The 25,947-nt window shown below is 46.5% G+C and overlaps 1 protein-coding gene across 6 annotated transcripts; it reads right to left on the bottom strand.

Moving 5' to 3' along the window:
- Nucleotides 1-6,395: 6,395 nt before the first annotated feature.
- On the bottom strand, nucleotides 6,396-25,094 carry mis18a (MIS18 kinetochore protein A). Of its 6 annotated transcripts, XR_011667631.1 has the most exons (7): nucleotides 24,783-25,092; nucleotides 18,126-18,195; nucleotides 14,686-14,808; nucleotides 14,100-14,202; nucleotides 9,243-10,104; nucleotides 8,570-8,590; nucleotides 8,271-8,523 (listed from the first exon to the last, which is right to left on the bottom strand). XR_011667631.1 is itself a non-coding variant. In XM_071339872.1 (6 exons), exons 1-5 carry the CDS (start codon nucleotides 25,018-25,020, stop codon nucleotides 10,027-10,029), a joined length of 612 nt encoding a protein of 203 aa, XP_071195973.1. In that variant the 5' UTR covers nucleotides 25,021-25,092; the 3' UTR covers nucleotides 6,396-6,503; nucleotides 9,985-10,026. The 6 variants fall into 6 exon arrangements, 3 of the variants coding, with proteins under 3 accessions (XP_071195973.1, XP_071195970.1, XP_071195971.1); XM_071339872.1 differs by lacking the exons at nucleotides 8,271-8,523; nucleotides 8,570-8,590 and adding an exon at nucleotides 6,396-6,503 and having other exon boundaries at nucleotides 9,985-10,104; XR_011667629.1 differs by having other exon boundaries at nucleotides 8,570-10,104.
- Nucleotides 25,095-25,947: the final 853 nt, after the last annotated feature.

Raw genomic sequence — 25,947 nt, 5'->3', positions numbered from 1 at the left:
CAGCCACAAAGCAATAGATGAACAAACCCAATATTTTCACAACCAAAACCACTATGATATAACATGATAATAAGGTTTATTACATACAATAGAAATGACTTGTTCTCAATCCACACGGATTGTTTTTAACAGTGAAATAAAAAAATGTATTATTCCTTCCTTCAATAACACCACAAAGGTTAAGTACCAAGTCAGAATACAGTATAGTGTAGGTAAGGTTAAGTACTAAGTCAGAATACAGTATAGTGTAGGTAAGGTTAAGTACTAAGTCAGAATACAGTGTAGTGTAGGTAAGGTTAAGTACCAAGTCAGAATACAGTATAGTGTAGGTAAGGTTAAGTACTAAGTCAGAATACAGTATAGTGTAGGTAAGGTTAAGTACTAAGTCAGAATACAGTATAGTGTAGGTAAGGTTAAGTACTAAGTCAGAATACAGTATAGTGTAGGTAAGGTTAAGTACTAAGTCAGAATACAGTATAGTGTAGGTAAGGTTAAGTACTAAGTCAGAATACAGTATAGTGTAGGTAAGGTTAAGTACTAAGTCAGAATACAGTATAGTGTAGGTAAGGTTAAGTACTAAGTCAGAATACAGTGTAGTGTATGTAAGGTTAAGGGTTATATAGAGTGTAGTGTAGGTAGGGTTAAGGGTTATATAGAGTATAGTGTATGTAAGGTTAAGGGTTATATAGAGTGTAGTGTAGGTAGGGTTAAGGGTTATATAGAGTATAGTGTAGGTAAGGTTAAGGGTTATATAGAGTGTAGGTATAGTGTAGTGTGTAGTGTACCAAGGTCAGAATACAGTATAGTGTAGGGAGGGTTATATAGAGTGTAGGGAGGATAAACAGCCTAGCTGCTAGAAACTATTTCCTAGTTATTTTGATGAGATATAAATAGGATTTAGAGTTGGTCCCAAATGGCACCCTATTCCCTATAAAACACTACAGCCCTATTCCCTAAAAACACTACAGCCCTATTCCCTAAAAACACTACAGCCCTATTCCCTAAAAACAGTACAGCCCAATTCCCTAAAAACACTACAGCCCTATTCCCTAAAAACACTACAGCCCTATTCCCTAAAAACACTACAGCCCTATTCCCTAAAAACACTACAGCCCTATTCCCTAAAAACACTACAGCCCTATTCCCTAAAAACACTACAGCCCTATTCCCTAAAAACAGTACAGCCCAATTCCCTAAAAACACTACAGCCCTATTCCCTAAAAACACTACAGCCCTATTCCCTAAAAACACTACAGCCCTATTCCCTAAAAACACTACAGCCCTATTCCCTAAAAACACTACAGCCCTATTCCCTAAAAACACTACAGCCTTATTCCCTAAAAACACTACAGCCCTATTCCCTAAAAACACTACAGCCCTATTCCCTAAAAACACTACAGCCCTATTCCCTAAAAACACTACAGCCCTATTCCCTAAAAACACTACAGCCCTATTCCCTAAAAACACTACAGCCCTATTCCCTAAAAACACTACAGCCCTATTCCCTAAAAACACTACAGCCCTATTCCCTAAAAACACTACAGCCCTATTCCCTAAAAACACTACAGCCCTATTCCCTAAAAACACTACAGCCTTATTCACTAAAAACACATTACTTTATACTACAGCCCTATTCCCTAAAAACTCTACAGCCCTATTCCCTAAAAACACTACAGCCTTATTCACTAAAAACACATTACTTTATACTACAGCCCTATTCCCTAAAAACACTACAGCCCTATTCCCTAAAAACACTACAGCCCTATTCCCTAAAAACATTACAGCCCTATTCCCTAAAAACACTACAGCCCTATTCCCTAAAAACACTACAGCCCTATTCCCTAAAAACACTACAGCCCTATTCCCTAAAAACACTACAGCCCTATTCCCTAAAAACACTACAGCCCTATTCCCTAAAAACACTACAGCCCTATTCCCTAAAAACACTACAGCCCTATTCCCTAAAAACACTACAGCCCTATTCCCTAAAAACACTACAGCCCTATTCCCTAAAAACACTACAGCCTTATTCACTAAAAACACATTACTTTATACTACAGCCCTATTCCCTAAAAACACTACAGCCCTATTCCCTAAAAACACTACAGCCCTATTCCCTAAAAACACTACAGCCCTATTCCCTAAAAACACTACAGCCCTATTCCCTAAACACACTACAGCCCTATTCCCTAAAAACACTACAGCCTTATTCACTAAAAACACATTACTTTATACTACAGCCCTATTCCCTAAAAACACTACAGCCCTATTCCCTAAAAACACTACAGCCCTATTCCCTAAAAACATTACAGCCCTATTCCCTAAAACACTACAGCCCTATTCCCTAAAAACACTACAGCCCTATTCCCTAAAAACACTACAGCCCTATTCCCTAAAAACACTACAGCCCTATTCCCTAAAAACACTACAGCCTTATTCACTAAACACATTACTTTATACTACAGCCCTATTCCCTAAAAACACTACAGCCCTATTCCCTAAAAACACTACAGCCCTATTCCCTAAAAACACTACAGCCCTATTCCCTAAAAACACTACAGCCATATTCCCTAAAAACACTACAGCCCTATTCCCTAAAAACACTACAGCCCTATTCCCTAAAAACACTACAGCCCTATTCCCTAAAAACACTACAGCCCTATTCCCTAAAAACACTACAGCCCTATTCCCTAAAAACACTACAGCCCTATTCCCTAAAAACACTACAGCCTTATTCACTAAAAACACATTACTTTATACTACAGCCCTATTCCCTAAAAACACTACAGCCCTATTCCCTAAAAACACTACAGCCCTATTCCCTAAAAACACTACAGCCCTATTCCCTAAAAACACTACAGCCCTATTCCCTAAAAACACTACAGCCCTATTCCCTAAAAACACTACAGCCTTATTCACTAAAAACACATTACTTTATACTACAGCCCTATTCCCTAAAAACACTACAGCCCTATTCCCTAAAAACACTACAGCCCTATTCCCTAAAAACACTACAGCCCTATTCCCTAAAAACACTACAGCCCTATTCCCTAAACACACTACAGCCCTATTCCCTAAAAACACTACAGCCCTATTCCCTGTGTAGTGCACTACTTTTGACCAGGGCCCTATAGAACCCTATTCCCTATGTAGTGCACTACTTTTGAACAGGACCATATAGAACCCTATTCCCTTTGTAGTGCACTACTTTTGAACAGGACCATATAGAACCCTATTCCCTTTGTAGTGCACTACTTTTGACCAGGGCCCTATAGAACCCTATTCCCTATGTAGTGCACTACTTTAGACCAGGACCATATAGAACCCTATTCCCTTTGTAGTGCACTACTTTTGACCAGGGCCCTATGGTGACTAGGGTGCCATTTGGGATGCACACCGGTGGCACTCCCTCAGACACTATCCTTCAATAACGCCAGTAGGAAAGCCAACCAGAAGGCAGCTCTCTCTCAGCCAATGGCTGCTCAGCGTCTGTGGTAACTGTAGCGTTGGGCCTGGCTGTGATTGGACAGGTGTTACAGGCAGGAGAGGCTGTGACTGGCTGCCTGGGAGCTGTTGCTTCAGAAGCTCCATGGCAACATAGCTTCAGAAGGTGAATGGATGGAGGGCTGGAAAGAGAAGCTGCTCGTTTCACTCAGACACCACTTCTGTTTTATTCATCCCGAGTCCCTGAGGACAGAGAGAGAGTCAGCGTGTTGACTGGCAGGCTGGGGTGAGGAGAGGGGAGGGGAGACGAGAGAGGAGACGGGAGAGAGGAGAGGAGACGAGAGAGGAGACTGGGGCGAGGGGGAGGAGAGAGGGAGGGGAGACGGGAGAGAGGAGAGGAGACGAGAGAGGAGACTGGGGCGAGGGGGAGGAGAGAGGGAGGGGAGAGGAGGGGAGACGGGAGAGAGGAGAGGAGACGAGAGAGGAGACTGGGGCGAGGGAACAGCAATAATTGCATCTCACAGTGCAATTCAACCAGCCAAACAGCTCTTTCTCTCCAATTCTAATTGAAAGGACTTCATTGGTACGGGAATAATATGTTAACATTACCAAAACAAATGAGGTAGATAATAAACAAAAAGTGAAATAAACAAAAATTAACATTAAACATTACACTCACAGAAGTTCCAAAAGAAAAGAGATTTCAAATGTCGTATTATGTCTTTATACAGTGTTGTAACGATGTGCAAATAGTTAAAGTACAAAAGGGAAAAAGCATAAATATGGGTTGTATTTACAATGGTGTTTGTTCTTCACCGGTTGACCTTTTCTTGTGGCAACAGGTCACACATCTTGCTGTTGTGATGGCACACTGTGGTATTTCACCCAGTAGATATGTGAGTTTATCAAATTTGTGTGGTTTCAAATTATTTGTGGGTCTGTGTAATCTGAGGGAAATACACCACATTGCCAAATGTGGACACCTGTTCATCGAACATCTCATTCCAAAATCATGGGCATTAATATGGAGTTGGTCCCCCTTTGCTGCTATAACAGCCTCCACTCTTCTGGGAAGGCTTTCCACTAGATGTTGGAACATTGCTGCTATAACAGCCTCCACTCTTCTGGGAAGGCTTTCCACTAGATGTAGGAACATTGCTGCTATAACAGCCTCCACTCTTCTGGGAAGGCTTTCCACTAGATGTAGGAACATTGCTGCTATAACAGCCTCCACTCTTCTGGGAAGGCTTTCCACTAGATGTTGGAACATTGCTGCTATAACAGCCTCCACTCTTCTGGGAATGCTTTCCACTAGATGTTGGAACATTGCTGCTATAACAGCCTCCACTCTTCTGGGAAGGCTTTCCTCTAGATGTAGGAACATTGCTGCTATAACAGCCTCCACTCTTCTGGGAAGGCTTTCCACTAGATGTTGGAACATTGCTGCTATAACAGCCTCCACTCTTCTGGGAAGGCTTTCCACTAGATGTTGGAACATTGCTCCTATAACAGCCTCCACTCTTCTGGGAAGGCTTTCCACTAGATGATGGAACATTGCTGTGGGGACTTGCTTTCATTCAGTCACAAGAGCATTAGTGAGGTCGGGCACTGATGTTGGGCGATTAGGCCTGGCTCGCAGTCAGGGTTTCAAATCAACCCAAAGGTGTTCGACGGGGTTGAGGTTAGGGCTCTGTGCAGACCAGTCAAGTTCTTCCACACCGATCTCGATAAACCATTTCTCTCTTTGTGCACGGGGGCATTGTCATGCTGAAACAGTAAAGGGCCTTCCCCAAACTGTTGCCACAAACATGGAAGCACAGAATCGTCTAGAATGTGATTGTATGCTGTACTGTTAAGATTCCCATTCACTGGAACTAAGGGGCCCGAACCATGAAAAACAGCCCCAGACCATTATTCCACCGCCAACAATCTTTACAGTTGGCACTATGCATTGGGGCAGGTAGCGTTCTCCTGGCATCCGCCAAACCCATATTCGTCCGTCGGACTGCCAGATGGTGAAGCGTGATTCATCACCCCAGAGAACGCGTTTCCACTGTTCTAGAGTTTAACGGCGACGAGGTTTACACCACTCCAGACGACACTAGGCATTGCACATGGTGATCTTAGTCTTGTGTGCGGCTGCTCGGCCGTGGATACCCATTTCATGAAGATCCTGATTAACAGTTATTGTGCCGACGTTTCTTCCAGAGGCAGTTTGGAACTCGTTAGCAAGTGTTGCAACCGAGGACGTGTTTAAAAAAAAAATTAAACACACTTCATCACTCTGCAGTCCCGTTCTGTGAGCTTGTGGCCTGCCACTTCGCAGCTGAACCGTTGTTGAACTAGGTGCCGCTGTAGGCCCTCCTTGGTTGGTGACAAACACCAGATCAGCAGCAAAAGGTAGACATTTGACTTCAGACTCTAGTAGGGTGAGGCCGGGTGCTGCAGACTGTTCTAGTACCCTCGTCAATTCATTGATATAAATGTTGAAGAGGGTGGGCCTCAAGCTGCATCCCTGTTTCACCCCACGGCCATGTGGAAAGACATGTGTTTAACAATTTTAACCGGACACTTGTTTGTGTACATGGATTTTATGTCATGTTTTTCCTCCCCAACACCACATTCCATCAATTTGTATAGCAGACTCATTCCAAATTGAGTCAAAATATTTTTTTTGAAGTCAAAGCATGAGAAGACTGTCTTCGTTTTGGTTTGTTTGTCAATTAGGGTGTGCAGGTTGAATACGTGTTCTGTCGTACAAGTAGTTTGGTAAAAATCCAATTTGACTTTTACTCAGTGCATTGTTTTCACTGAGGAAATGTATGAGTCTGCTGTTGATGATAATGCAGAGGATTTTTTCCCTTAGGTTGCTGTTGACGTGTCTCTCTCTCTCACAGATAATGGGCCTTCAAATCATGACAAACAAAAACAGAAAGGAAAATGCCACACACTACTGTTCAGGTGATATTTATTAACGTTTCCACCCTTAAGTCTTCATCAGGCATCCATATCCCAGGTGGAGGTATATATAAATGGGCAGTACTCAGTGACATCACTTCCTGAAACAGGAGGTCAAAAAATAAAGTGTTTAAACAGTTTCACAATATTCCCCATTCAATGTATCAAAACAAACAAAAGAACCAACCAGGGAGATGAAGATATTACTCCCTAATGCCCTATGAGGTCATAACAGATCACATCCAGCTCCCTCCACTAACTCCCCTCTCCCCAGACAGCTCAGCCTCTACTGGGGGAGCAGAAACAGCTCCCCTCTCCCCAGACAGCTCAGCCTCTACTGGGGGAGCAGAAACAGCTCCCCTCTCCCCAGACAGCTCAGCCTCTACTGGGGGAGCAGAAACAGCTCCCCTCTCCCCAGACAGCTCAGCCTCTACTGGGGGAGCAGAAACAGCTCCCCTCTCCCCAGACAGCTCAGCCTCTACTGGGGGAGCAGAAACAGCTCCCCTCTCCCCAGACAGCTCAGCCTCTACTGGGGGAGCAGAAACAGCTCCCCTCTCCCCAGACAGCTCAGCCTCTACTGGGGGAGCAGAAACAGCTCCCCTCTCCCCAGACAGCTCAGCCTCTACTGGGGGAGCAGAAACAGCTCCCCTCTCCCCAGACAGCTCAGCCTCTACTGGGGGAGCAGAAACAGCTCCCCTCTCCCCAGACAGCTCAGCCTCTACTGGGGGAGCAGAAACAGCTCCCCTCTCCCCAGACAGCTCAGCCTCTACTGGGGGAGCAGAAACAGCTCCCCTCTCCCCAGCTGGCCTGTATCCAGACAGCTCAGCCTCTACTGGGGGAGCAGAAACAGCTCCCCTCTCCCCAGACAGCTCAGCCTCTACTGGGGGAGCAGAAACAGCTCCCCTCTCCCCAGACAGCTCAGCCTCTACTGGGGGAGCAGAAACAGCTCCCCTCTCCCCAGACAGCTCAGCCTCTACTGGGGGAGCAGAAACAGCTCCCCTCTCCCCAGACAGCTCAGCCTCTACTAGGGGAGCAGAAACAGAATAGCTCTCCCGCTGGCAACAAAGACCACGCGGCCGGCCAGATAATGTTGTGTTTTTACCCGGCGATAGAGTGATGAGAGCTTGAAGAATGGAGAGGGGAGTAAGGGAGGGGTTAAAAACCCCATCTCATACACCCACGGGGATTAGGCCGTCAGGCTCGGTGAGACAGACCAGACTCCTCCCCTACTGGCTCTTTTTCACCTTGGAAATCGCTGGCGAGATGGTAACAGGCGCTTAGCAAAAACACACAGCACGCGCTCCTTTTTTACCATAGCAACCTGCCCCTGGATACGGGCGAATACAGCTGGTTGGACCACCACGTCATCCTCTAGAATCTAGCTGTTGTTATGGCAGCACACTGAAACCACGTGGTGGGTGAGTGTGACATGAGGGGGGGGGTAGAGGGAACATGAGGGGAGGGGTAGAGGGAACATGAGGGGAGGGGTAGAGGGAACATGAGGGGAGGGGTAGAGGGAACATGAGGGGAGGGGTAGAGGGAACATGAGGGGAGGGGTAGAGGGAACATGAGGGGAGGGGTAGAGGGAACATGAGGGAGGGGTAGAGGGAACATGAGGGGAGGGGTAGAGGGAACATGAGGGAGGGGTAGAGGGAACATGAGGGGAGGGGTGAGGGTGAGGTCAGCTCTGGGGGCTGTGGTGTAGGGAGGCACATTAGACTGTTGTTGGTAAATAAACAGCACGTAAACAACAACACCAGACGACCCCGGCTGCCTGACTCTCCCTGACCCGCGTGCTTCTGTCCCTGAGGAACTGCTGTCTAATGTCAACTATATATATATTTTAAAAATACCAAAAACAAAAGGCATCATGTTTTATATAACTTTATTTATTTATATAAATCAATTTGAACAACAAAGAACTGATAAAAGTGGAAAATAATAGTAAAATCATAGCTTGAATGATGTCTGAATTGAAGACCTGGTTTCCCCAGGCACAAGCCTAGTGCAGCAGGGGATATGAAGGCCTGGTTTCCCCAGACACAAGCCTAGTCTAGCTGGGGGATATGAAGACCTGGTTTCCCCAGGCACAAGCCTAGTCCAGCTGGGGGATATGAAGGCCTGGTTTCCCCAGGCACAAGCCTAGTGCAGCGGGGGATATGAAGACCTGGTTTCCCCAGACACAAGCCTAGTCTAGCTGGGGGATATGAAGGCCTGGTTTCCCCAGACACAAGCCTAGTGCAGCAGGGGATATGAAGGCCTGGTTTCCCCAGACACAAGCCTAGTGCAGCAGGGGATATGAAGGCCTGGTTTCCCGAGACACAAGCCTAGTCCAGCTGGGGGATATGAAGGCCTGGTTTCCCCAGGCACAAGCCTAGTCCAGCTGGGGGATATGAAGGCCTGGTTTCCCCAGACACAAGCCTAGTGCAGCAGGGGATATGAAGGCCTGGTTTCCCCAGACACAAGCCTAGTGCAGCAGGGGATATGAAGGCCTGGTTTCCCCAGACACAAGCCTAGTGCAGCAGGGGATATGAAGGCCTGGTTTCCCCAGACACAAGCCTAGTCCAGCTGGGGGATATGAAGGCCTGGTTTCCCCAGGCACAAGCCTAGTCTAGCTGGGGGATATGAAGACCTGGTTTCCCCAGACACAAGCCTAGTCCAGCTGGGGGATATGAAGGCCTGGTTTCCCCAGGCACAAGCCTAGTCTAGCGGGGGGATATGAAGGCCTGGTTTCCCCAGGCACAAGCCTAGTGCAGCTGGGGGATATGAAGACCTGGTTTCCCCAGGCACAAGCCTAGTCCAGCTGGGGGATATGAAGACCTGGTTTCCCAGGCACAAGCCTAGTCTAGCGGGGAATACTACAAAGCAGGATCAAGGAGTTAGCCAGCTATTTATGATGGAATTAGGTTCAACATTTTGGGGCAGTTTCTCGAACACAGACTAAACCTAGTCCAGTACTAAAAATAACAGAAAATGCTTTTTATTCCAGGACTAGGTTAACTCTGTGTCCTGGAACCTGCCATGTGGAATATAATTCCATCATAAACAAAGAGAATGAAACTATCTCTTTAAGACAACAGGATATGTTTCGACTTATGAATGTTTTGTTTGGAGTCACATGATGCATGAGAACAGTTAACAGTATCCAAACTATGAGTTCTAACACACAGAACAGTTAACAGTATCCAAACTATGAGTTCTAACACACAGAACAGTCTCAACATGACATAAACCACTTGGAGGGAACAATGCCTTCATCACAAATGGCACCCTAATTCAATAATTAACCCAATAGGGCTCTGGTCTAAAGTAGTGCACTATATAGGGAATAGGGTTCCATAGGGCTCTGGTCTAAAGTAGTGCACTATATAGGGAATAGGGTGCCATTTAATTTGCTAGAGGTGTTTAATCCTTGTGGAACAAACAGGTTGTGGTTGATTGTACCCCTTCAGAACTAACAAAGGGCGGGAGAGGAGTAACGGGTGAGAGGCTGAAGCGTCGGGGGGCAAAGTGGGATTGAGGTAGAAATGGGGGTGGGGTGGGGGGGTTGAGTTCCTTAGTCCTTTGTGTATGAGACCTCACCGGGTCCCCCCATGACGTAGTGTGGTCCGTCACGATGCATCATCACATCTGACTTCTACTCTGCTGGTCACCCTCCAGCACCAACAACCTCTGCCCCATAGACAGAGTCACTGCCTTAATCTAGAGAGGGGAGGGAGGGGACAGAGGAGGAGAGAAGGGAGGGAAGAGAGGAGAGAAGGGAGGGGGAGCAGAGGAGGGAGGGAAGAGGAGAGTAGGGAGGGAGGGAGGAAGAGAGGAGAGAAGGGAGGGAGGAGGGGGAGTGAGGGGGGACAGAGGAAGAGAGGAGGAAGGGAGGAGAGGAAGAGAGGAGAGGAGGAAGGGAGGAGAGGAGGAAGGGAGGAGAGGAGGAAGGGAGGAGAGGAGGAAGGGAGTGAGGAAGAGAGGAGAGAAGGGAGGGAGGAGAGGAAGAGAGGAGGGAGGAGAGAAAGGAGGGAGGGGGAGGAAGAGAGGAGAGAAGGGAGGGAGGAAGAGAGGAGACAGAGGAGGAGGAGGAGAGAAGGGAGGGAGGAGAGAGGAGACAGAGGAGGAGGAGGAGAGAAGGGAGGAGAGACAGATGGGGATAGAGAACGGAGGGAGAGAAGGAGAGGATGAGAAGGGAGGGAGGAGAGGAAGAGAAGGGAGGGAGGGAGGAGAGGAAGAGAAGGGAGGGAGGAGAGGAAGAGAAGGGAGGGAGGAGAGGAAGAGAAGTCGTTAAATTTACAAGGTTGAAAAACCAAACATGGTCTCTCTGCCTCTCAGACAGAATACATTAAGAAACAAGTGTTTGAGTAAAGGCATCAGCATGTCACAGCTCAGCGGGCGTCTTGTCTAACGAGTGTGTTCGCGTTAAAACACCTTCGCTTGAAAAAAGAGGAAATAGTACTGTTTGTCCATTTTGAGACGACGTAGTCGATAAACACTTCCTCAAAATATAATTAAATCCAAGATCCTGTAATTGACATTTTTGCTGAAGAGATCTTAGGTCACAATTTGACATCGAACTAAGCTGACTGGTGCAGAATTTTTCCATGAAAGAGCTCAACGAGTCCAAACCCCCCCTAGAGAGAGTCCAAACCCCCCCTAGAGAGAGTCCAAACCCCCCCTAGAGTCCAAACCCCCCCTAGAGTCCAAACCCCCCCTAGAGTCCAAACCCCCCCTAGAGTCCAAACCCCCCCTAGAGAGAGTCCAAACCCCCCCTAGAGAGAGTCCAAACCCCCCCTAGAGAGAGTCCAAACCCCCCCTAGAGAGAGTCCAAACCCCCCTTAGAGAGAGTCCAAACCCCCCCTAGAGAGAGTCCAAACCCCCCCTAGAGAGAGTCCAAACCCCCCCTAGAGAGAGTCCAAACCCCTCCTAGAGAGAGTCCAAACCCCCCCCCCCTAGAGAGAGTCCAAACCCCCCCCCCTAGAGAGAGTCCAAACCCCCCCCCCTAGAGAGAGTCCAAACCCCCCCCCCTAGAGAGAGTCCAAACCCCCCCCCCCCTAGAGAGAGTCCAAACCCCCCCTAGAGAGAGTCCAAACCCCCCCTAGAGAGAGTCCAAACCCCACCTAGAGAGAGTCCAAACCCCACCTAGAGAGAGTCCAAACCCCACCTAGAGAGAGTCCAAACCCCACCTAGAGAGAGTCCAAACCCCACCTAGAGAGAGTCCAAACCCCACCTAGAGAGAGTCCAAACCCCACCTAGAGAGAGTCCAAACCCCACCTAGAGAGAGTCCAAACCCCACCTAGAGAGAGTCCAAACCCCACCTAGAGAGAGTCCAAACCCCACCTAGAGAGAGTCCAAACCCCACCTAGAGAGAGTCCAAACCCCACCTAGAGAGAGTCCAAACCCCACCTAGAGAGAGTCCAAACCCCACCTAGAGAGAGTCCAAACCCCACCTAGAGAGAGTCCAAACCCCACCTAGAGAGAGTCCAAACCCCACCTAGAGAGAGTCCAAACCCCACCTAGAGAGAGTCCAAACCCCACCTAGAGAGAGTCCAAACCCCACCTAGAGAGAGTCCAAACCCCACCTAGAGAGAGTCCAAACCCCACCTAGAGAGAGTCCAAACCCCACCTAGAGAGTCCAAAACCCACCTAGAGAGTCCAAAACACACCTAATGTCATAATATATGCACAAACGCTACCGAACTGTTTCAGCTGGGAAGCATGAGGACGCCTTAAGTCAGACCCCCCCCCCCCACACAGAAAGAATACATTAGTTTCTTAAGTGTCAGCGACAGACAGCGCGAGACAGAGAGGGAGAGCGAGACAGAGAGGGAGAGCGAGACAGAGAGGGAGAGCGAGACAGAGAGGGAGAGCGAGACAGAGAGGGAGAGCGAGACAGAGAGGGAGAGCGAGACAGAGAGGGAGAGACAGAGAGGGAGAGACAGAGAGGGAGAGACAGACAGAGAGAGACAGACAGAGGGAGAGAAATAAACGGAAAAGGACATTCTATTGTTCCTGCTGATACAGTATAGAGGAGTGTCTGGCAGCCCTGAGCAACACCACCATCTAGTGTGTGTTTTACTCAAGACAAACACAGGTACCAAGCAGACAAAGAACAAACACAGGTACCAAGCAGACAAAGAACAAGAGTACCAGTGTGCCATCTCCTCCTCTATCAACCTCGTGTCGATGATTGGCTTGTCAATAACCTCGTCTCCAGGCTATGAGCTTGGGACCTCCACAGTGACCCTAGAATTCTATAGGAGTGACGTACTAAGTAAAGTATTTTGGTCATTTCATTTTAGCGAATCACACGACTGCGAGGCACGGGGAAGGTTAGGAGGAAGGTGTTGTGGGAGATGATTGGTTCGTAGATTAAGGCTATTAACCAGAATGCCTGTGTCCTGGTCTCTCTCTATTGGCTAACGAAGACCCAGTTTAACATGTTACTATGTCCTGGTCTCTCTCTATTGGCTAACGAAGACCCAGTTTAACATGTTACTATGTCCCGGTCTCTCTATTGGCTAACGAAGACCCAGTTTAACATGTTACTATGTCCCGGTCTCTCTCTATTGGCTAACGAAGACCCAGTTTAACATGTTACTATGTCCCGGTCTCTCTATTGGCTAACGAAGACCCAGTTTAACATGTTACTATGTCCCGGTCTCTCTCTATTGGCTAACGAAGACCCAGTTTACATTTACATTTAAGTCATTTAGCAGACGCTCTTATCCAGAGCGACTTACAAATTGGTGCATTCACCTTATGACATCCAGTGGAACAGCCACTTTACAATAGTGCATCTAAATCTTTTAAGGGGGGGGGGGGGGGGGGGGGTGAGAAGGATTACTTTATCCTATCCTAGGTATTCCTTAAAGAGGTGGGGTTTCAGGTGTCTCCGGAAGGTGGTGATTGACTCCGCTGTCCTGGCGTCGTGAGGGAGTTTGTTCCACCATTTAACACGTTACTATGTCCCGGTCTTTCTATTGGCTAACGAAGACCCAGTTTGACATGAATCTCCACCAGACCATTTGATGTTCACCTAACACCATCTCCTCATCAATGGGGCACAACTCTGATATGACGTTTTACTTCAATATAAATCTATGGCACGCTAGGCCTTTACTAAAGAGGCGTGGCTTGACGTGGGCGGGTGTTTTGAGAGGCGTGGCTTGACGTGGGCGGGTGTTTTGAGAGGCGTGGTTTGACGTGGGCGGGTGTTTTGAGAGGCGTGGTTTGACGTGGGCGGGTGTTTTGAGAGGCGTGGTTTGACGTGGGCGGGTGTTTTGAGAGGCGTGGTTTGACGTGGGCGGGTGTTTTGAGAGGCGTGGTTTGACGTGGGCGGGTGTTTTGAGAGGCGTGGCTTGACGTGGGCGGGTGTTTTGAGAGGCGTGGCTTGACGTGGGCGGGTGTTTTGAGAGGCGTGGCTTGACGTGGGCGGGTGTTTTGAGAGGCGTGGCTTGACGTGGGCGGGTGTTTTGAGAGGCGTGGTTTGACGTGGGCGGGTGTTTTGAGAGGCGTGGTTTGACGTGGGCGGGTGTTTTGAGAGGCGTGGTTTGACGTGGGCGTGTCTTAACCAATCTACTCCCATGAGATCATTGCAAGTAATACCTTCATCAAACATACATGATCGAGCCCTGATCAACAGTAGTGCACTAAATAGGGAATAGGGTGCCAATTGGGAAGCATAACAGTTAAAGGAGTGTTCGGGTTACCTCATCCAGTTGTCGCTCTACAGCCTGTCTGTACTCCAGAGTGACCGGCTGCAGCTTGGGGCTCACTGCTGCCACCTGCTGACTGGAAGACCCCAGGACATAGCTGCACGGACCACAGAATGATTTTTTAGATCAATCCCCCCAAAAAATGTAAAAAGGCAACAGAAAAGACAAACTATTGTCTGGTAATCATCCTAAAATATTTTAGCAAGGCTGTTACTACTAGCAACATGATTTGGCATCTTGATGCTGTGTGAGAGATTTGATTTGGCATAGGGTGTCAGAGATGCTGTGTGATGGTGTTGGTGTGAGAGAGACCATACTAGATAGATTCAAATTCAAATAATTTGAAAACAAATTTAAAAAACATTGATAAACTCTCATTTCTGTTAGGTGAAATACCAATCACAGCAGCAAGATTTGTGGCCCGTTGCCATGAAAACAGGGCAAGCGGTGCTGCATAAATGTAAAAAAACACTAATATTTAACTGTTTATTTTAAAATTCCCCCACAATTAGTACTACGACTATTTCAGTCACCGGTTCAAGTCCTGCTCAGACTGCCCCCATATCGCTACATGGCTCACCTCTCTATGGCAGCCACATTGAGGCAGAACAGGGATCTGATGTAGTCCAGTTTCCTGGGTGTAGAGATGTAGACCATGCCTAGCAGAGAGCTGCAGCCAATACAGGTCAGGTGGACTACCAGGCTGTAACAGGGGGAATAACAACAGGTCAGGTGGACTATCAGGCTGTAACAGGGGGAATAACAACAGGTCAGGTGGACTATCAGGCTGTAACAGGGGGAATAACAACAGGTCAGGTGGACTATCAGGCTGTAACAGGGGGAATAACAACAGGTCAGGTGGACTATCAGGCTGTAACAGGGGGAATAACAACAGGTCAGGTGGACTATCAGGCTGTAACAGGGGGAATAACAACAGGTCAGGTGGACTATCAGGCTGTAACAGGGGGAATAACAACAGGTCAGGTGGACTATCAGGCTGTAACAGGGGGAATAACAACAGGTCAGGTGGACTATCAGGCTGTAACAGGGGGAATAACAACAGGTCAGGTGGACTATCAGGCTGTAACAGGGGGAATAACAACAGGTCAGGTGGACTATCAGGCTGTAACAGGGGGAATAACAACAGGTCAGGTGGACTACCAGGCTGTAACAGGAGGAATAACAGAATGGTCAGTAGGTAGGGGCAGGGCTGTGGTCACGAAATTTCATCAGCCGGTGATTGTCAAGCAAATCAGTTGGTCCCTCGGGCAATTGACCGTTAATTAACATAAACACATTTAGCATTTCCTGTCTTCCACACAGCCCACAGGCCACTGATGCAGACCTGTGGAACATCTACATTTTAAAAGGTCTACTAAATCGATGTAATATAGTCCACACCTTCACAATAAATCCAGTATTTATTTTAGACAGGTCTAAAGAAACATGATAGGAAGAAAACGTAGTATATTTCAGAAGAACAGAATAGCATCCTCTGAGTTGTCCTTATGTTAGGTCCTGATGTGGCTATGCCATATGGCTGTGGGGCTGCACTAGTTCATTTAGCAGACAAGATTGGCTTAGAATGCCGTGGTATTATTTTATAGTATGAAGAACACAATTTAACAGAAATGTGTTGAGCGGTTAACAAATAAATAGTTACTCATCTGTTTAGAGTTAATGTAACTTCTGTTCTACAAACGTTGGGTTAAATGTTTTGATGTTTAATACATTGTGAGACTAATGATGATTAGAAAAAAGTCGCTATAAAAAAGGCATGAGCTCTGCTTAGTTTTTTTGCGCAGGCTGTACACACGTCATCAGTCTCTCATTCACAAGTACTTGATAATGCCTCAAATTTCACGGTGGCATCACCGCAATATGTCCTACTTTGACAAAAACGATGACTTGACTTAAATCGTTGTTCAACATTACGGGTAAGCTCTGGGCATCGTCTTTCAGCTGGTGTGGGCGTTTAAAGAACCTAAAACGTCTTAGGGCTAGGCCCCTTTTTTTCTCAATTTCCGCCTGAATGACGTGCCCAAAGTAAACTGCCTGTAACTCAGGCCCAGAAGCCAGGATATGCATATAATTGGTACCATTGGAAAGAAAACACTTTGAAGTTTGTGGAAATGTTAAAATAATGTAGGAGAATATAACACAATATATACGGTAGGAGAAAATCCAAAAGAAAAACCAACTAATTTTTTTGTTGTTGAGAGAGACCATGATCTTACAATGGCAAGTATAAGGGTATAATGGAAATTAGCTTCCAGGATGCAATTCCTATGGCTTCCACAGGGTGTCAGCAGTCTATGTTCAAGGTTTCAGGCTTGTAACTTCCAAAACTAATAAGAAATATCACTTTTAGTACAGGGACAAAGACTTGGATATTTGTGTTTGCGCGCACTATGAAAACCGGACGCACTTGCTAAAATCGGTTTCATATTGAACATATTTCTTTCCGTAAGAAATATTATAGTTTCATTACATTTTAGGGTATCTGAGGAGTAAATAGAAACTTATTTTGACAAAGTTAAAGGGCGCCGTCCTCAAACAATCGCATGGCATGCTTTCGCTGTAATAGCTACTGTAAATCAGACAGTGCAGTTAGATTAACAAGAATTTAAGCTTTCAACCGATATAAGACACTTGTATGTAACTACATGTTTAATATCCATAATTTTTATGATTATTTCACCGGAAGGTGTCCCGCCAGGGGGGAAGGTGTCCCGCCAGGGGGGAAGGTGTCCCGCCAGGGGGGAAGGTGTCCCGCCAGGGGGGAAGGTGTCCCGCCAGGGGGGAAGGTGTCCCGCCAGGGGGGAAGGTGTCCCGCCAGGGGGGAAGGTGTCCCGCCAGGGGGGAAGGTGTCCCGCCAGGGGGGAAGGTGTCCCGCCAGGGGGGAAGGTGTCCCGCCAGGGGGGAAGGTGTCCCGCCAGGGGGAAGGTGTCCCGCCAGGGGGAAGGTGTCCCGCCAGGGGGGAAGGTGTCCCGCCAGGGGGAAGGTGTCCCGCCAGGGGGAAGGTGTCCCGCCAGGGGGAAGGTGTCCCGCCAGGGGGACGCCTAGCCTTATTAACAGAACTCAACTTTAAGGTCAAGCTGCAGAGCGTTAAGAGTAAATGGTGTGCGCCTAATGAATATATCCAGGGTTTAGGTGGAAGTTGGTCCTTGACACTGATCTTGGGCCAGTTATATGTTTCCTCCCATTAATGGTTCAGGTTAGGAGGGGTTGAGGATACTGAGGGGGAATTTCCCCACGGAGCAGTCGGTAGCCTAGTATAGTACTGTAGCTGGCAAGGAACTAGTGTCTAACCCCACGGGACCGGGTTCCACCATTCTAACCCCCGCGGGACCGGGTTCCACCATTCTAACCCCCACGGGGCTGGGTTCCACCATTCTAACCCCCACGGGACCTGGTTCCACCATTCTAACCCTATAGTCCATCACAATGTGACACAGCTAGTACTTTTCCCTAGCATACCTTCTCTTCAGTCATTTTTGGGAGGGCTACTTTTAATTAAAATTGAGTTAAATACATTTTTGTAACATTACTTTGAGTACAGATTGAGTACTTCTCTTTTTGCGTGTATCACATGACATCATTGGATGAATAGTAAACTCATGTGGGCAGAATCTGCATGTAGACCGAAGAATCTGCAGGGACTGAATGGAATGTGTGAGATAACGTGCAGCATTAGTTCCGTTTTTTTCTTTTTATCACTGGTTATTTGCACGTATCGGGATTGGGAAAACTGAGTTTCCTCGAGTGCTTGGCGTGCGCCCACATGGATTGGAAGGGCGAAGGGCTTTGGTTGAGTTTCCTTTCGCGAGGGTGGAGACTCCCTTTCTAACACGTATGAACACAGAAGTTAATCACACAGCTGAGCAAATTACACCAGATTTTACTTCTGGGTTAATATAGAATCGATTTAATAAGAACATTCTGTCTATGACGATGAAGGTAAACATTGAGGAATTTGGCAGAGGTTATTAGCAGCTAGACATACGCTGTCTGACTTACCAGCCTAGATCCTTCTTACAGGTACCGGAGACGTGAGTTTCTTTGCCAATCAAAACATTGTCACTGACACCTGCAAAAAAAAACAGAGGGAATTGTTCAGTCTCTTTGGGAAATTGGGGAACATTATCTAATTAGGTAGCTAAGTGCTTGGAAATCAATCTGTCTTGTCCTTAGACATAGTGTCTTGTCCTTAGACATAGTGTCTTGTCCTTAGACATAGTGTCTTGTCCTTAGACATAGTGTCTTGTCCTTAGACATAGTGTCTTGTCCTTAGACATAGTGTCTTGTCCTTAGACATAGTGTCTTGTCCTTAGACATAGTGTCTTGTCCTTAGACATAGTGTCTTGTCCTTAGACATAGTGTCTTGTCCTTAGACATAGTGTCTTGTCCTTAGACATAAGCCTGATCCAAGATGTGTTTGTTATCTTTCCAATGCCATCAAGTACCCCTCGCTGTGGCACATCGAACAGGGTGGCATACAAAGTATCACTGTAAATACTTTTTATAAATGATTAAACTGAAATCCCAAAACCGAGACGAACTTTACGTGCGAGACTATAGTGTCAATTAACATAGGTAGGGCAGGGGTCTCCAACTGGATTAACTAACCCACTGAGTAGGGCAGGGGTCTCCAACTGGATTAACTAACCCACTGAGTAGGGCAGGGGTCTCCAACTGGATTAACTAACCCACTGAGTAGGGCAGGGGTCTCCAACTAGATTAACTAACCCACTGCATAGGGCAGGGGTCTCCAACTGGATTAACTAACCCACTGAGTAGGGCAGGGGTCTCCAACTGGATTAACTAACCCACTGAGTAGGGCAGGGGTCTCCAACTAGATTAACTAACCCACTGAGTAGGGCAGGGGTCTCCAACTAGATTAACTAACCCACTGAGTAGGGCAGGGGTCTCCAACTAGATTAACTAACCCACTGAGTAGGGCAGGGGTCTCCAACTAGATTAACTAACCCACTGCATAGGGCAGGGGTCTCCAACTGGATTAACTAACCCACTGAGTAGGGCAGGGGTCTCCAACTAGATTAACTAACCCACTGCATAGGGCAGGGGTCTCCAACTAGATTAACTAACCCACTGCATAGGGCAGGGGTCACCAACTAGATTAACTAACCCACTGCATAGGGCAGGGGTCTACAACTAGATTAACTAACCCACTGCATAGGGCAGGGGTCTCCAACTAGATTAACTAACCCACTGAGTAGGGCAGGGGTCTCCAACTAGATTAACTAACCCACTGCGTAGGGCAGGGGTCTCCAACTAGATTAACTAACTCACTGAGTAGGGCAGGGGTCTCCAACTAGATTAACTAACCCACTGAGTAGGGCAGAGGTCTCCAACTGGATTAACTAACCCACTGAGTAGGGCAGGGGTCTCCAACTGGATTAACTAACCCACTGAGTAGGGCAGGGGTCTCCAACTGGATTAACTAACCCACTGAGTAGGGCAGGGGTCTCCAACTGGATTAACTAACCCACTGAGTAGGGCAGGGGTCTCCAACTAGATTAACTAACCCACTGCATAGGGCAGGGGTCTCCAACTAGATTAACTAACTCACTGAGTAGGGCAGGGGTCTCCAACTAGATTAACTAACCCACTGAGTAGGGCAGAGGTCTCCAACTGGATTAACTAACCCACTGAGTAGGGCAGGGGTCTCCAACTGGATTAACTAACCCACTGAGTAGGGCAGGGGTCTCCAACTGGATTAACTAACCCACTGAGTAGGGCAGGGGTCTCCAACTGGATTAACTAACCCACTGAGTAGGGCAGGGGTCTCCAACTAGATTAACTAACCCACTGCATAGGGCAGGGGTCTCCAACTAGATTAACTAACCCACTGCGTAGGTCAGGGACGTCCAACTAGATTAACTAACCCACTGCATAGGGCAGGGGTCTCCAACTAGATTAACTAACCCACTGCATAGGGCAGGGGTCTCCAACTAGATTAACTAACCCACTGAGTAGGGCAGGGGTCTCCAACTGGATTAACTAACCCACTGCATAGGGCAGGGGTCTCCAACTAGATTAACTAACCCACTGCATAGGGCAGGGGTCTCCAACTGGATTAACTAACCCACTGCGTAGGGCAGGGGTCTCCAACTGGATTAACTAACCCACTGCATAGGGCAGGGGTCTCCAACTAGATTAACTAACCCACTGAGTAGGGCAGGGGTCTCCAACTAGATTAACTAACCCACTGCATAGGGCAGGGGTCTCCAACTAGATTAACTAACCCACTGAGTAGGGCAGGGGTCTCCAACTAGATTAACTAACCCACTGAGTAGGGCAGGGGTCTCCAACTAGATTAACTAACCCACTGCATAGGGCAGGGGTCTCCAACTAGATTAACTAACCCACTGAGTAGGGCAGGGGTCTCCAACTAGATTAACTAACCCACTGAGTAGGGCAGGGGTCTCCAACTGGATTAACTAACCCACTGAGTAGGGCAGGGGTCTCCAACTAGATTAACTAACCCACTGAGTAGGGCAGGGGTCTCCAACTAGATTAACTAACCCACTGCGTAGGGCAGGGGTCTACAACTAGATTAACTAACCCACTGCGTAGGGCAGGGATCTCCAACTAGATAAACTAACCCACTGAGTAGGGCAGGGGTCTCCAACTGGATTAACTAACCCATTGCATAGGGCAGGGGTCTCCAACTAGATTAACTAACCCACTGCGTAGGTCAGGGACGTCCAACTAGATTAACTAACCCACTGCATAGGGCAGGGGTCTCCAACTAGATAAACTAACCCACTGAGTAGGGCAGGGGTCTCCAACTAGATTAACTAACCCACTGAGTAGGGCAGGGATCACCAACTAGATTAACTAACCCACTGAGTAGGGCAGGGGTCTCCAACTAGATTAACTAACCCACTGAGTAGGGCAGGGGTCTCCAACTAGATTAACTAACCCACTGCATAGGGCAGTGGTCTCCAACTAGATTAACTAACCCACTGAGTAGGGCAGGGATCTCCTACTAGATTAAACCCACTGCATAGGGCAGGGACGTCCAACTAGATTAACTAACCCACTGCATAGGGCAGGGGTCTCCAACTAGATTAACTAACCCACTGCATAGGGCAGGGGTCTCCAACTAGATTAACTAACCCACTGCATAGGGCAGGGGTCTCCAACTAGATTAACTAACCCACTGCATAGGGCAGGGGTCTCCAACTAGATTAACTAACCCACTGCATAGGGCAGGGGTCTACAACTAGATTAACTAACCCACTGCATAGGGCAGGGGTCTCCAACTAGATTAACTAACCAACTGCATTAGCTCACCAGTCAATGTATTACATGTAATGAAACATTCAGAGCTAATGTGGCTAATTTCACAGTTGTTTCAGAGACCTGCAACAGAACTAAGACACTAATATGTGTGTAAACTCTACATAGTGTTCTGTGGGTGTAACTGAGTAGGCTGATACCTATGGATATTACACATGAAATGGGTTAAGGCTGTATGGTTCATAAACAGTGCCATAGGAAAGTATTCAGACCTCTTGACTTTTTCCACATTCATGTTACGTTATAACCTTATTCTAAAATGGATTAAATACATGTTTTTCCTCATCATTCCACACACACACAATACCCCATAATGAATAAGCAAAATCAGGCTTTTATACATTTAAACACACGTATAAAAAATAAACAGAAATACCTTACTTACATAAGTATTCAGACCTCTTGCCATTTTCATTAGGTTACAGCCTTGTACCAAAATGTGAATATTTTTCCACCCCCTCAATCTACACACAATACCCAATAATGACAAAGCAAAAACAGGTTAAGAATTTTGTTAATTTATAAAAATGTAAATATCACATGTACATAAGTATTGACACCCTTTACTCAGTACTTTGTTGAAGCACATTTGGCAGTGATTACAGCCTCGAGTCTTCTTGGGTATGACGCTACAAGCTTGGCACACTGTATTTGGGGAGTGTCTCCCATTCTTCTCTGCAGATCCTCTCAAGCTCTGTCAGGTTGAATGGGGAGCGTTGCTGCACAACTATTTTCAGGTCTTGGCTGTGTGCTTAGGGTCGTTGTCCTGTTGGAAGGTGAACCATCACCCCAGTCTGAGGCCCTGAGCGCTCTGGAGCAGGTTTTCATCAAGGATCTCTCTGTACTTTGCTCCGTTCACCTTTCCATCGATCCCGACTAGTCTCCCAGTCCCTGCCGCTGAAAAACGTCCCCACAGGATGATGCTGCCACCACCATGCTTCACCGTAGGGATGGTGCCAGGTTTCCTCCAGACGTGACGCTTGGCATTCAGGCCAGAGAGTTCAATCTTCGTTTCATCAGACCATAGAATATTGTTTCTCGTGGTCTGAGAGTCTTTAGGTGCCTTTTGGCAAATTCCAAGCGGGCTGTAATGTGCCTTTTACTGAGGAGTGGTTTCCGTCTGGCCACTCTACCATAAAGGCCTGATTGGTGGAGTGCTGCGGAGATGGGAGAATCTTCCAAGGACAACCATCTCCACAGATGAACTCCGGATGTCTGCCAGCGTGACCATCAGGTTCTTGGTCACCTCCCTGACCAAGGCTCTTCTCCCCTGATTGCTCAGTTTGGCCATGCGGCCAGCTCTAGGAAGAGTCTTGGTGGTATCAAACTTCTTCTATTTAAGAATGATGGAGACCACTGTGTTCTTGGGAACCTTCAATGCAGCAGAAATGTTTTGGTACCCTTCCCCAGATCTGTGACTCGACACAATCCTGTCTCAGAGCTATACGGACAATTCCTTCGACCTCATGGTTTGGTTTTTGCTCTGAGATGCACTGTCAACTGTGGGACCTTATATAGACAGGTGTGTGCCTTTCCAAGTCATGTCCAATCAATTGAATTTACCACAGGTGGACTCCAATCAAGTTGTAGAAACATCTCAAGGATGATCAATGGAAACAGGATGCACCTGAGCTCAATTTTGAGTATAATACTTACTTACATAAGGTATCTGTTGTTTATTTGTAATACATTTGCAAACATTTCTAAAAACCTGTTTTCACTTTGTCCTTATGGGGTAGTGTGTGTAGATTGCTGAGTATTTTTTTTTATTTAATCTATTTTAAATTAAGGCTGTAAAGTAACAAAATGTGGAAAAAGTCATGGGGTCTGAATACTTTCAAAAGGCACTAAGTATTCCCCCAATGCAATTACAGTCTAATACATCCACTGTGGGATTAACAGGTTTGTTTGTCAAACGAATTATAGTAATTTTAAATTATGTAACATTCCAACCGTGTTTAGCAGGACTTAGTCCAAATATGGCATAATTCCACTAGTTGTATTAATTTGGTACTCCCTGTATATAGCTCCATTCTTGTGTATTCTATTCTATGTGTTAATATTTCTCTTTAACGTTGCATCCTTGGGAAGGGCTCGTAAGCAAACATTTGATGCTTAAATCCACACCTGTTGTATTCTGCACATGTGACAAATCAAATTGGAGGAGGAACTTTTATTTTGAAGTAAACCGCAAATTCCACTGTTGTGGCTACCTTCACATGGGTAGGGACCGATGATGCCGGGCTGCGTTCAGCGGGAGGACGGACAAAATTTTGACATAAAGGTCAGTCAATCCTGAAAATTAACTTTGAACGTTTCTACAAGTGCAGTCACAAAAACCATCAAGCACTATGATGAAACTGGTTCTCATGAGGACCGCCACAGGAAAGGAAGACCCAGAGTTACCTCTGCTGCAGAGGATAAATTCATTAGAGTTACCAGCCTCAGAAATTGCAGCCCAAATAAATGCTTCACAGGGTTCAAGTAACAGACACATCTCAACATTGGACAATGTTCCTCCCGCGGCAGCAGCTAACGATGATTCTTAATAAATACATTTCTATCTGGAAGTTGGACCAACCTTTTTGTCCTTCCTCCTGCTGAACGCAGCCTGGCATCATTATTGGGGGTCCAAAAATATGTTATGTAGAACAAACATACCTCTCTGATTCTAACGAATTATGTTAGTTCTATTCATGGTATTTCTATCTGCAAAGTCACTTTTCTTTAAGGAGACCAGAACAAATTCACATTAAAAAAAGCAAGTTTAAGAAGCGATAGATCGGTTCTGTGCGCACTATTTTTATGCTTCCCGTGATTAGCTTTCGTTTTTGCATCTATTACTTTTTGGTTTTGTACACCAGCTTCAAAACTACTGAAAAAACATTATTTTGGATAAAGGAAAATATATTTCACAGTGGTTAAGGTACAAATTATTCTCTACACACTACCCTTTGTCACGAAATGAAATTAGGCAAACTATTAGAATTTTAGTAACCAGGAAATGTCGGACGGAGCGATGTCTGCATTTTGCAGCTTTAACTCTGCATTGTTGGTTAAAGACTCCCACTGTTAGTAAGTATTTCACCGTAAAGTCTACACTGGTTGTATTCGGCGCAGATGACAAATGCAATTTGAACGTCGCTTCGCCCATCTGGAAAGCCTCCGCAAACGAAAACCTGGCGGGCCCGTCTACAGCCGTCGCAGCGACGGACTTCTCAATTCCTTTTGCTCATTGTCAAAACAAACACGACCATGAGTGACAAGACACCCTAGTATTGTATTCCATTCTGACAACCAAGGTTATCACACTATCCACGTCTAAAATGTAGTCAGCTAGCAACTTACGTTTGAGCAGTATTTGACTTTGTTCGTCCTCACTCCCAGCCCAAGACAGCGAGTCACCGACTGGCAACTTGCAACTCCCGCAGAGAAAGACGACCGGTGGGTCGCTATCGTCGTCTTCTCCTAACAGCCCTTGTTTAGAGTCGTCCTTAATGATGGTCGAGTCAGCATAAACTCCATCGTCGACGGTGACTTCAAATGTCACGTTTGAATCTTTGCGAAGTGCTTTTCTCCCCGACATGTTCGAACTTGGGCGGGTTGGCAGCAGACAGTCGCAGACAATGCAGGAAATACGTCATACGGCTCGCCTAAAAAAAGAAAGAAAAAAAAGCCGGAAGTTTTATAACATCCTGTCAAGGGTTTTGACTAGATGGGATACAGTTCTTCTTCGATGAGGTTTAACGGCAGTCACATGCCCCGAATACAACCGACCTTACCGTGAAATGCTTACTTACAAGCCCTTAAACAACAATGCAGTTTTAAGAAAATATTTTATAAATAAACTAAAGCAAAAAAAAATACAGTAATGAGGCTATATACTTTAACTCTACCTACATGTACATATTAACGTTACCTCAATTACCTCGACTAACCGGTGCCCCCCATTGACTCGATACCGGTAGTGATGCACCCCATCAGGATGCTCTCGATGGTGCAGCTGTAAAACCTTTTGAGGATCTGAGGACCCATGACAAATCTTTTCAGTCTCCTGAGGGGGAAGAAGCTACACTCTATATACAAAAGTATGTGGACACCCCTTAAAATGAGTGGATTCGGCTATTTCAGCCACACCCGTTGCTGACAGGTGTATAAAATTGAGCAGACAGCCATGCAGTTCTCTAAAGACACTAGATACAACACAAGACACACACATGTTTTGGAAAAGGTAGGACTCAGTTGCAACATTGTAGCCAACATCACCAGCGTTGCTATGGAAATTGTTTACCAACCAGACATTCAAAGGGAGAAAGCTGTCAAAGGTTTGTTGATGGGACAGAACCATGGTTTGGGTTTGTTGATGGGACAGAACCATGGTTTGGGTTTGATGATGGGACAGAACCAAGGTTTGGGTTTGTTGATGGGACAGAACCATGGTTTGATGATGGGACAGAACCAAGGTTTGATGATGGGACAGAACCAAGGTTTGTTGATGGGACAGAACCATGGT

Source organism: Salvelinus alpinus, chromosome 13, assembly GCF_045679555.1.
Source record: "Salvelinus alpinus chromosome 13, SLU_Salpinus.1, whole genome shotgun sequence".
Taxonomy (NCBI): domain Eukaryota; kingdom Metazoa; phylum Chordata; class Actinopteri; order Salmoniformes; family Salmonidae; genus Salvelinus; species Salvelinus alpinus.
The sequence above is the reverse complement of the archived record's forward strand: the minus strand, read 5'-3'. Positions and strand labels throughout refer to the sequence as shown.

Excerpts from the sequence above, each read along its gene's own strand:
- mis18a (XM_071339869.1), bottom strand. The coding sequence starts at position 25,020 with ATGTCGGGGAGAAAAGCACTTCGCAAAGATTCAAACGTGACATTTGAA. Across the intron at positions 18,196-24,782 it reads AAGTCAAATACTGCTCAAAC|GTGTCAGTGACAATGTTTTG; the intron begins GTAAGTTGCTAG and ends TTTTTTTTGCAG. Across the intron at positions 14,809-18,125 it reads TGTAAGAAGGATCTAGGCTG|CCTGGTAGTCCACCTGACCT; the intron begins GTAAGTCAGACA and ends CCCCTGTTACAG.